The sequence below is a fragment of the Opisthocomus hoazin genome, chromosome 2 (assembly GCF_030867145.1).
Source record: "Opisthocomus hoazin isolate bOpiHoa1 chromosome 2, bOpiHoa1.hap1, whole genome shotgun sequence".
NCBI lineage: Eukaryota > Metazoa > Chordata > Aves > Opisthocomiformes > Opisthocomidae > Opisthocomus > Opisthocomus hoazin.
Genome location: NC_134415.1, coordinates 131,381,113 through 131,391,779, shown reverse-complemented (window position 1 = coordinate 131,391,779; position 10,667 = coordinate 131,381,113). Strand labels below are relative to the sequence as shown.

The 10,667-nt window shown below is 64.1% G+C and overlaps 1 protein-coding gene across 2 annotated transcripts; it reads left to right on the top strand.

The window, feature by feature from the left end:
• The first annotated feature begins 1,687 nt into the window (after positions 1 to 1,687).
• SCARA3 (scavenger receptor class A member 3) lies at positions 1,688 to 7,757 on the top strand. Of its 2 annotated transcripts, none has more exons than XM_075411420.1 (6): positions 1,688 to 1,775; positions 4,040 to 4,096; positions 4,164 to 4,283; positions 4,862 to 4,960; positions 5,400 to 6,443; positions 7,136 to 7,757. In XM_075411420.1, the coding sequence occupies exons 1-6, from the start codon at positions 1,769 to 1,771 to the stop codon at positions 7,573 to 7,575; spliced, it is 1,767 nt and encodes a 588-aa protein (XP_075267535.1). In that variant the 5' UTR covers positions 1,688 to 1,768; the 3' UTR covers positions 7,576 to 7,757. The 2 variants fall into 2 exon arrangements, with proteins under 2 accessions (XP_075267535.1, XP_075267525.1); XM_075411410.1 differs by having other exon boundaries at positions 4,037 to 4,096.
• Positions 7,758 to 10,667: the final 2,910 nt, after the last annotated feature.

Here is a 10,667-nt window from a genome sequence, read left to right as displayed (position 1 = left end):
TGAGTCAGCACGGCCGCCAGAAACCCGTCAGATGGCCGGGGGGGGGGGTTGGGGGGACCCCAAAACCGCGGGGTGGGGATGTCCAGGAGCCACGGCCGAGGGCGGAGGGGCAGGCGCTGCTGCTGCGGGGGGAATATTCTAGAAAATTAATTAATAGAACCCAAATGAGAGGGACTGGCCGGGGCTGGAGGGGGCAGGGGGCTCTGGAGAGCTGGAGACCCCCTGCCCCGTGTACCAGGGGCTGAGGAGGAGGAGGGAGGCCATGCAGGGAGGAAGGCTGCTCGGGAGTAGCAGCCTCAGTGAGGAGGGGGTCTTGGCAAGGAACCCCCCCCACAAACACCCCCAACCACCACGGGACCCCCGTCCCAGGTCATTGAACTGGGAGCCAAACCACAGCACCCCTGGGTCCCAGGCGGGACCCCAGACCACAAGGCACAGCACCCAGCATCCAGGGGCCAAAGCAGGACCCCAGACCCATCTCTCCAAGCCCCTGCCCCAGATCCAGGGGCCAAAAGCAGGACCCCAAACCCAGGGGCCCACAGCAGGACCCCAGACCCATCTCTCCACACCCCCTGCCCCAGTTCTAGGGGCCCAAAGCAGGACCCCAGACCCAGGGGACCAGAGCAGGACCCCAGACCCATCTCTCCACGTCCCTGCCCCAGATCCAGGGGCCCACAGCAGGACCCCAGACCCATCTCTCCATGTCCCTGCCCCAAATCCAGGGGACAAAAGCAGGACCCCAGACCCATCTCTCCACGTCCCTTCCCCAAATCCAGAGGTCCAGAGCAAGACCCCAGACCCAGGGGCCCAAAGCAGGACCCCAGACCCATCTCTCCACGTCCCTGCCCCAAATCCAGGGGCCCAAAGCAGGACCTCAGATCCAGGGCCAAAAGCAGGACCCCAGACCCACCTCTCCATGCCGCTGCCCCAGATCCAGGGGCCCAAAGCAGGACCCCAGACCCACCTCTCCACACCCCCTGCCCCAGTTCTAGGGGCCCAAAGCAGGACCCCAGACCCACCTCTCCATGCTCCTGCCCCAGATCCAGGAGTCCAAAGCAGGACCCCAGACCCAGGGGCCAAAAGCAGTATCCCAGACCCCAAACCCCAAGACCCCGTGTCCCTGCCCCAGATCCAGGGGCCCAGAGCAGGACCCCAGCCCCATCTCTCCACACCCCCACCCCAGATCCAGGGGCCAGACCCCTGCCCCATCACCCCACATCCCCGACCCAGATGCGTGTACCCCAGCCCCGCAATCCTGACCCACAGCTCCCCCATTTCCCTAAGCCAGACTCCCGCATCCCTCCGCCCCTTGGACCAGGACCCCCTTCCCCGGACCGGGACCCCCTTCCCCAGACCCCAGGCCCCCCCAGCCGCCGCCGAGCGAGGCCGACGCGGCGTCGGTCGGACATTTGTTAGTCATTAGGGCTGGAGGGAAGGAGGGCGGGCGCCGAACTTCTCCAGAACATAGCCCCAACGCCTCGCCGTTGGGTGGCCGGCGTCCACCATGGGCGAACCCATGGGCGAACGGGCGGCCGTTGGGATGCTCCACCAGCACCGTCGCTTTTGAAGGCTCCCCAGGAAGTTTTTGGGAGCTTGGGGGGGGGCAGGAGGGATTGGGGGGGTGGGGGGGCTGGGAAAAATCCCGGCCATGCTGGCCGCTCGCTGACGCTCGCCGGGAAGAGACGCGCCGGGGGCGGATGCGGGAACCGGGGCGGTGAGGCCTGGGGTGGTGCAGGATTGAACCCGCTGCCCCCCCAGCTTGGGGGATATGAGAGGTGAGTGGGGGGCAGACGGGGTGGTGGGGGGGGACTGGAGGGGACGGCTGTGCCGGAGCGGGTAGCGGAGTTGGGGGCTCCCGGTGTTGGGGGGATGGACCCCCAGAATCCCACCGCATCCCTGCTCCCCGCGGGCAGCGTCTCCTCACGAACCGGGGACCCCCACACCACTATGGGGGGGGCACAGAGGAGCCGGGGTGGGTGGGTGCGGGCGGGGGGGGGGCTTCCAGCAATGGCAGATGACTTGTTGACTCCACTGGGCGGAAAAGCAAAATTTGGGGCAAGAGAAACCAAATTTGGGGCGGCCGAAAAGCCGGGGAGGACGGAGGGAATCGCCTCGGACCTGGTGACCCCCCCCCCCGGCCCGCAGCCCCCCCGCCTGCCCCCCACCCACCTTGCGTGGGGGAGACCGGGCTCTATAAAGCCGGGGGGGCCACAGTCACTCCGGCCGTGCCCGCAGCCCCCCGTGACCCCCCCAGGCTGGAAACCCTCCTTCTGCGGGGCCGGAGGTCGGCGAGGTCCCGGGCAGGGGGTGGCGGGGGGCTGCGGGGGGCTGCGGGGGGCTCTCGGGCACACGGGGGGCTTTGGGGAGCCGGGGGGGGGGGGGGAAGAACCATCCTCCCACCCCGGGCTCCTTCGGGGTCGGGTACCGGGGCGGAGAGCATCCCCTGCGCCGGAGCCACGGGTGGGATCCAGCCCCCGGCGTCCCCCCACCCTGCGGGAGCCCCCGACTTGTGCCCCGCCGGGGGGGGGGCCGGGCCGCGTTCCGGCTGGGCAGCGCCTGGCTTCCTTTTCTCCCGAGGGTTTTCCTTTGCTCCCGTGGGTTTTCCTTTTCTCCCCAGGGTTTTTCCTTTGCTCCTGTGGGTTTATTCTTTTCTCCCGTGGGTTTTTTCTTTTCTCCCGTGTTTTTTTTCTTTTCTCCCGTGGGTTCTTCCTTCGCTCTCGTGGGTTTTTCCTTTGCTCCCGTGCGTTTTTCCTTTTCTCCCGTGGGTTTTCCTTTGCTCCCGTGGGTTTTCCTTTGCTCCGTGGGTTTTTCCTTTGCTCCTGTGGGTTTATTCTTTTCTCCCGTGGGTTTTTTCTTTTCTCCCATGGGTTTTCCTTTGCTCCCGTGAGTTTTTCCTTCGCTCTCGTGGGTTTTTCCTTTGCTCCCGTGCGTTTTTCCTTTTCTCCCGTGGGTTTTCCTTTGCTCCCGTGGTTTTCCTTTGCTCCCGTGGGTTTTTCCTTTGCTCCCGTGCGTTTTTCCTTTTCTCCCGTGGGTTTTCCTTTGCTCCCGTGGGTTTTCCTTTGCTCCCGTGGGTTTTCCTTTGATCCCGTGGGTTTTTCCTTTCCTCCTGTGGGTTTTATCTTTTCTCCCGTGGGTTTTCCTTTGATCCCATGGGTTTTTCCTTTCCTCCTGTGGGTTTTATCTTTTCTCCCGTGGGTTATTTTTTTGCTCCCGTGGGTTTTCTGTTGCTCCTGTGAGTTTTTTCTCTGCTCCCATGGGGTTTCCTTTGCTCCCATGGGTTTTTCCTTTGCTCCTGTGGGTTTTTCCTTTTCTCCCGTGGGTTTTTTCTTCTCTCCCATGGGTTTTCCTTTGCTCCTGTGGGTTTTTCCTTTGCTCCTGTGGGTTTATTCTTTTCTCCCGTGGGTTTTTTCTTTTCTCCTGTGGGTTTTCCTTTGCTCCCGTGGGTTTTTCCTTTTCTCCCGTGGGTTTTTTCTTTTCTCCCGTGGGTTTTCCTTTGCTCCCGTGGGTTTTTCCTTTGCTCCCGTGGGTTTTCCTTTGCTCCCATGGGTTTTTCCTTTGCTCCCGTGGGTTTTCCTTTGCTCCCGTGGGTTTTTCCTTTGCTCCTGTGGGTTTTTTCTTGTCTCCCGTGGGTTTTGCAAGCAGGGGCTGGGAAAGCCACGAAGCCCCTGGGGGTGGGGGGCCGTCAGCTTCTCCATCGCCCCCTTTTTTGGGGTTTTTTGGGGCCAAAATTCAACCAAATTTCCCCAAATTTATAGTCTTGGAGTGCAAAGGGCCCCAGCCGAGTCCCACAGGGGGGAGCGGGGGGGGACGTGTCCCCTCGAGATGGTGCCACCAGGCTTTGGCCAGCTGAGGGTGGCTCTGACATCGCTTCCAGGCTTCTCCCCCGGGGGTGACACTGGGTGATGGCGGGCGTCCCCAGGGACCACCAGCACCCTCCGGGCTGGGAGCAGGGGATGCCGGGTGACAGTGGGTGTCCCCAGGGACCACTGGCACCCTCCAGGCTGGGAGCTCAGGTCCCTCCCGCGTTGGCTTTCAGCAGACGAGGCGGCGGGAGGAGAGGAAGAGGAGATGCCGACCTTCGGCTGCCGACCGAGCGGTGAGGACAACCTCCAGGGTGGGCAGGGGGTGCCAGCAGGGCCTGATCCTTCCCTCTCTGCTCTCAGGCAGGGCACGGACCAGCTGCAGCCGGTGCCAGAAGAACCTCTCCCTCCAGATGGCCGTCAAAGTCCTCTACGTCTTCTCCATCCTCCTCATCGTGGCCGTGACCGCATTGGCTGCCTTGGGTGAGCACGGGCAGGGTTGGCAGGTCCATCTTCTGCCTCCCACCCTCCTCAGAGCAGCCCCTCATAGAATCAGAGGTTGGAGAAGACCTCTAGGATCATCGAGTCCAACCATCAACCCAACAACACCCGCCCTCGGGGATGCTGGAGGTCCCCCAAAGCACCTCCAGCACCCGGCATGGAGAGGAGCACCCAGCTCCCCTGGGGTGCACGAGTACCCTGTGCGTGATGCCACCTTGCCAGGGGATGGCTTTACGCCCACGGGGGACCTCAGGGACCACCTCGAAGCCCAGAGGTTGCCACCCCATCACCTCCACGGGCAAGGAACAGCCTGGTGGGCTCAGCAGAGGAACGGCACCGTCCCCGGGGCTGGAGCCCTGGAGATGCTTTGTAGACCTTGGCCAAGCCCCGAAGCCAGAAGGCCCTGGGGACACCCACCCCGCAGAACCAGCACCCACCAGCCACCCAGCCCAGCTCTTGAAGCCCTCCATGGCGGGGAACGAGCCCAGAGGAAAGATCTGGAGGACGATCACGTCCCAGCGCCTGCCCATCTCCCCTGACCTCCTGCCTTTCCTCCACAGTGTTCAAGAAAGTCAACTCCATCTCCAACGATGTCAGCTTAGCCCAGACCTACTACGAGCAGAAGATCGCGTCCATCCAGGAGGACCTCCAGGGGTTGGGTGAGTGGCTTGCGCCTGGACCTGGAGGTCTTCTCCACGTGTCCCTCCACCTGAGCGGACCTCAGCTGCTCGACGCTGCCAGCCAGGGGCTGAAGCATCTCCACTTTTCAGGTCCTGGGGGTCCCCCAGAGCGAAGAGCCCCGCTTCTTTCCCAGGGCTTTGGGGAGGGACAATGGTACGGTCCCAAGGGTGGGGTTGGTGGTCTTGGGCTCTTTGGGGAACTTGCTGCGCGGAGGTGGCAGGAGCAGGGTGAGGGTGGGAGCTGGCGCAAGCTGGTGGCATCAGGGTGGGCCAAGCCGTGGCTCCGTGGTGCCCATCTCCAGGGTCTGCAAAGACAATCCGTGGTGAGGCTGCTCCTCTGCTCTAGTCCTCAGCAGGAGGGTCTCCAGGCCTGGTGAGGGGTGGGGTGGGATAACAAACCCCTCTGCTCTGCGCTCAGATGAGAAGACCTTGGGGAACTGCTCCCTCTGCCACGAGACGGGACAGCTGGGCCAGGAGATCACCAAGCTGCAGGGCGAGCTGGAGGAGATCCAGAAGATGCTTCTGGTTCAAGAAATCCTGCTCGACCGGACCTCCCAGACCCACAACCTCCTCTCATCCGCCAGCAACAAGATCACCAGCGAGGTGGACGACTGCTCTTTCTCCATCCGGCAGGTCAACGAAAGCTTGGGGCGGTTCCTGGCCCAGGTTGGGGGCTGGCAGGTGGTCACCTCCCAGCTCGACGGCTCTCTCAAGGGCTTGGCCCAGGAGCGCTACGATGTCCGAGCGGCCATGCAGCAGATGAACTTCACCCTGGGGCAAACCTCCGACTGGATCCAGGTCATCCAGAGGAAGACAGACGAGGAGACGTTGACGTTGCAGAAGATCGTCACCGAGTGGCAGAACTACACCCGCCTCTTCGGCGGGCTGCGGGCCACCTCCTCCAAGACCAGCGAGCTGGTGAAGAGCATCCAAGGCAACGTCGGCGCGGCAGCTCGGCAGGTCGGCCAGAACTCGGAGAGCATGCACGACCTGGTGCTGCAGGTGATGGGGCTGCAGCTGCAGCTGGACAACATCTCCTCCTTCCTGGACGACCACGAGGAGAACATGAACGACTTGCGCTACCACAACAGGTACGCGCAGAACCGCACGGCCGAGCGCTTCGAGACCCTGGAAGGTCGCATGACCTCCCATGAGATCGAGATCGGCACCATCTTCGCCAACATCAACGCCACCGACAGCCACGTCCACAGCATGCTGCGCTACCTGGATGACGTCCGCCTCTCCTGCACCCTGGGCTTCCACGCCCACGCCGAGGAGCTCTACTACCTGAACAAGTCCCTCAGCCTGGTCCAGGGCACCACGGACCTGCTGCGGGAGCGTTACAGCCTCCTCAGCGCCCGGTTGGACTTTGACATCCGCAACCTCTCCATGGTCATGGAGGAGATGAAAGTGGTGGACGTCCGGCACGGGGAGATGCTGAAGAACTTCACCGTCTTACGAGGTGAGGTGCATCCTGGTGGGCGCAGCCCAAGCCCTGCCCGGGGTTGGGGCCGGGCATGGCGGGTGGGCACTTTGGGGGGGGGGGGGTTGTTCCTTCTGCGGCTGAGCTTGGTGGGATCGGGGCTCCTCGGGAGCGTCCCTCACCGTGGAGAACCCAAACCACCATCGCTGAGGCCAAGGTGGTGTTGGGACGGCCACCAAGACCCGTGGATGCCGCAGAGTCCCGGGGATGGAGCTGCGGGGACTCGGCTCGCAGAGTGGGGGGGACAGGGGCAGCGGGGAGGTGACCCACCTCCTTCCAGCACTTCCATACTGGTCCCAGTGACCCCTCTTGCCTGGTGGAGAGGACATGGCTGCCCCTGGACGAGGGTGGCCTGGGGACATCTCCATCCACCCAGGGGGGCTGTCCCGGCTCCACGGAGCCCACCAGCACCCTAGTAGCTTCCCCGCTCCTCCATGGACCACCCACCCTGGAGCCCTACGGCCACCGGTTACGCGGCCGCCCTAATTAACGAGCCCGGACATTTCCCGGGTCCGACTTTTTTGGGGGGGGACCCTTGCGGTGGTCCCCACGGCACCATGTCCCCACACAACCCCAGTTGTCCTTGGAGCCCGCGACCCCCTGGGTCTCTCCCTATTTTGGGGTGCTGCCCCCCACCCCGGTTCCCACTCACCCCCTCCTCTCCCCCCCAGGTGTCCCAGGCCCCCCGGGTCCCCGCGGGCTCAAGGGCGACGTGGGCGTCGAGGGACCCCCCGGAATGGACGGCGACAAGGGCGACGCGGGCAGCCTGGGTTCACCGGGACCCCCGGGACCCCCAGGCCCCCCGGGACCCCCCGGCCCCCCGGGCGAGAGGGGTCCCCCGGGGTTCAAAGGCTTCCCCGGTCTCAAGGGTGCCAAGGGCAGCTTCGGGCAGTCGGGCTCCCGGGGACAGGGGGGGCCCAAGGGAGACCCCGGCCCCCCGGGACCGGTGGGGGGGCCGGGGCCAGCGGGACCCCCGGGTCCGCAGGGGAAACCGGGGCTCCCCGGGACCCCCGGGGCCGTGGGTCGGGCTGGCCCAACGGGGCCCAAGGGAGACCCCGGTTTGCGGGGTCCCCCGGGGCTGCCCGGTCCCCCCGGCCCCCCCGGCCGGTGACCCAGTCGGGGCACCGGGGGAGGGGTCCCCACAGCCCCCCCAGAGCATCCCCCGCCGGCCGGGGGGAGCGGGGGGGGGCCCGGGGCCGGACCCAGTTGGGGGGGGGTCCCCGCGGGTCGGGGCGCAGCTGGTTTGTGCTCCCCCCTCCCCCGGCCACCTCTGTCCCCCCCCAGCCCCGTGCGGTGCCCCCCCATGTACTCCCGGGGCAATAAAGCTGAACTGGGGACAGGCGGCTCCTGCGCTGGGGATACTGGGAAGGATGGGGGGGGCGGCACTGGGGATACTGGGAGGGATGGGGGGAGTGGCGGGGGGGCACCCAGACCCCAGCTGGGGGGGGGGAGTGGGGGGGCAAGAGGTGGTGGAAAGCGTGTTGCACGCGTGTGTGCGGCGGGAGGGAGCAGGCGTGAGCATGCGTGTGTGTGCACACGCGTGTGCATACGTGTGAGTGTGCGTGAGTCTGCATGCGTGTGCACGAGTCGGTGTGCGAGTGCACACGCGTGTGCATACGTGTGAGTGTGCGTGAGTCTGCATGCGTGTGCACGAGTCGGTGTGCGAGTGCACACGTGTGTGCATACGTGTGAGTCAGAGTGCGTGAGCGTGCATGCGTGGGCCCGCGTGTGCACGAGTCAGTGTGCATGAGCTTGCACGCATGTGCATAAGTGCAGGAGGGTGCATACGTGTGCATGAGTGTGCATACGTGTGCATGAGTGTGCATACATGTGCACGAGTCAACGTGTGTGTGGATGCGTGTGCACGCATGTGCACAAGTCAGTGTGCATGAGTGTGCCTGTGTGTGCATAACTGTGCACGCAAGTCCACGAGCCACCTTGTGAGTGTGCAAGCGTGTGCATACATGTGCACAAGTCAGTGTGCGTGAGTGTGCACACATGGGCATGTGTGTGCACGAGTCGGTGTGCAGGAGTGTGCACGGATGTGCATAAGTGTGCATACGTGTGCATACATGTGCATGAGTGAGTGTGGATGCGTGTGCATGTGTGTGCACAGGTCAGTGTGCATGAGTGTGCATGCATGTGCACGAGTCAGCGTGTGTGAGGGTGGACGCGTGTGAATGGGTGTGCACAGGTCAGTGTGCGTGAGTGTGCACGCGTGGGCATGTGTGTGCACGGGTCAGTGTGCGTGAGTGTGCACACAAGTCCATGAGCCACCACGCGTGAGTGTGCATGAGTGTGCACACGCGTGCATGAGTCAGTGTGGGTGTGTGCTGAGTGTGCACACGTGCACGTATGCGCACAAGTCTGTGTGTGAGTGTGCACGCATGTGCATGTGTGTGCACAAGTCTGTGTGTGAGTGTGCACGGATGTGCATGTGTGTGCACAAGTCTGTGTGTGAGTGTGCACGGGTGTGCATACATGTGCATACGTGTGCATGAGTGAGTGTAGATGCATGTACATGCGTGTGCACAACTCAGTGTGTGTGGGTGTGCATGTGTGTGCATGTGTGTGCATGTGTGTGCACGAGTTCGGGTGTGTGAGTGTCCATACGTGTGCAGCAGTCAGTGTGCGTGAGTGTGGATGCGTGTGCACACACATGCACAAGCCACCACGCGTGAGTGTGCAAGTGCGTGCACACGTGTGCACGAGTCACTGTGGGTGCATGTGGATGCGTGCACACGTGTGCACGAGTCACTGTGGGTGCGTGTGGACACGTGCACATGTGCACAAGTCAGTGTGCACACGCGGGGCATGCGTCCACACACGTGCACGCGTGTGCATGACCGCGCCTGCACCGCACACGCGTGTGCTGGGGACGTTCCTGGTCCCTGCCTGAGGACGCGTGTCCGCACGTGCGTGTGACGCGGTGTGAGCTCCCCGTGCACAGGGACCCCGTGCACGCCCCCCGCCACGCTGCTGCTCCGCTCCGTGCCTCAGTTTCCCCAACCGAGCTACGGGAACCCGGCACCTTCTCCGTCCCCCACACCCGGGCACCCACGGGGCCGCGTCGTGGGGAGCCCCATGGCCGGTGCAGGCGGCCCCGGGCGGGTTCTTGCTGCTGGCAGAGAGCTTCCTTGGGCCCTGCGACGGTTATTAACGACGCCCGGTGATTAACGGCGGGGTTATCCGCAGGATCCCAGCATGGTTGGGGTGGGCAGGGACCTCTGGGGACCCCCCACCCAACCCCCTGCCCAAGCAGGGTCACCCAGAGCAGGGGGCACAGCACCGCGGCCAGGCGGGGCTGGAATATCTCCAGAGAAGGAGACTCCACAGCCTCCCTGGGCAGCCTGGGCCAGGGCTCCATCACCCTCAGAGGGAAGAAGTTCTTCCTCGGGTTCAGCTGGAGCTTCCTCTGCTTCAGTTTGTGCCCGTTGCCCCTTGTCCTGGCGCTGGGCACCACTGGAAAGAGTCTGGCCCCGTCCTCCTGACCCCCACCCTGCAGATATTGAGAGGCATTTCGAAGGTCCCCTCGCAGCCTTCTCTTCTCCAGGCTGAACAAGCCCAGCTCCCTCAGCCTCTCCTCGCAGGAGAGATGCTCCAGGCCCCTCATCATCCTCGCAGCCCTCCGCTGGACTCTCTCCAGTAGCTCCTCATCTTTCTTGAACTGGGGAGCCCAGCACTGGACACAGCACTGCAGATGGGGCCTCCCCAGGGCAGAGCAGAGGGGCAGGAGAACCTCCCTCGCCCTGCTGCCCACACTCCTCCTCATGCACCCCAGGATCCCATTGGCCTTCTTGGCACCCAGGGCACGCTGCTAGCTCATGGTCACCCTGTCGTCCCCCAGCACTCCCAGTCCCTCTCCGCAGAGCTGCTCTCCAGCAGCTCAGCCCCAGCCTGTCCTGGTGCCTGGGGTTGTTCCTCCCCAGGTGCAGGACCCTGCCCTTGCCCTTGTTGAACCTCATCAGGTTCCTCTCTGCCCAACTCTCCAGCCTGTCCAGGTCTCACTGGATGGCAGCACAGCCTGCTGGGGTATCCACCACTCCTCCCAGTTTGGTGTCATCAGCAAACTGGCCGAGGGTGCACTCTTCATCCAGGTCACTGATTATTAATGGTTATTAACGGCCCCGGCCCTGTTCGGGGGGCCGCGGCGGGGGGGAACCGAGACCTGCCAACTCATCACACAGATGGGGCACCCACAAA

What these genes read in the sequence shown, in the direction of transcription:
- SCARA3 (XM_075411410.1), top strand. An exon ending in CTTCGGCTGCCGACCGAGCG is followed by an intron (nt 4,097 to 4,163) that starts GTGAGGACAACC and finishes CTCTGCTCTCAG; the next exon opens with GCAGGGCACGGACCAGCTGC. An exon ending in GACCGCATTGGCTGCCTTGG is followed by an intron (nt 4,284 to 4,861) that starts GTGAGCACGGGC and finishes TTTCCTCCACAG; the next exon opens with TGTTCAAGAAAGTCAACTCC.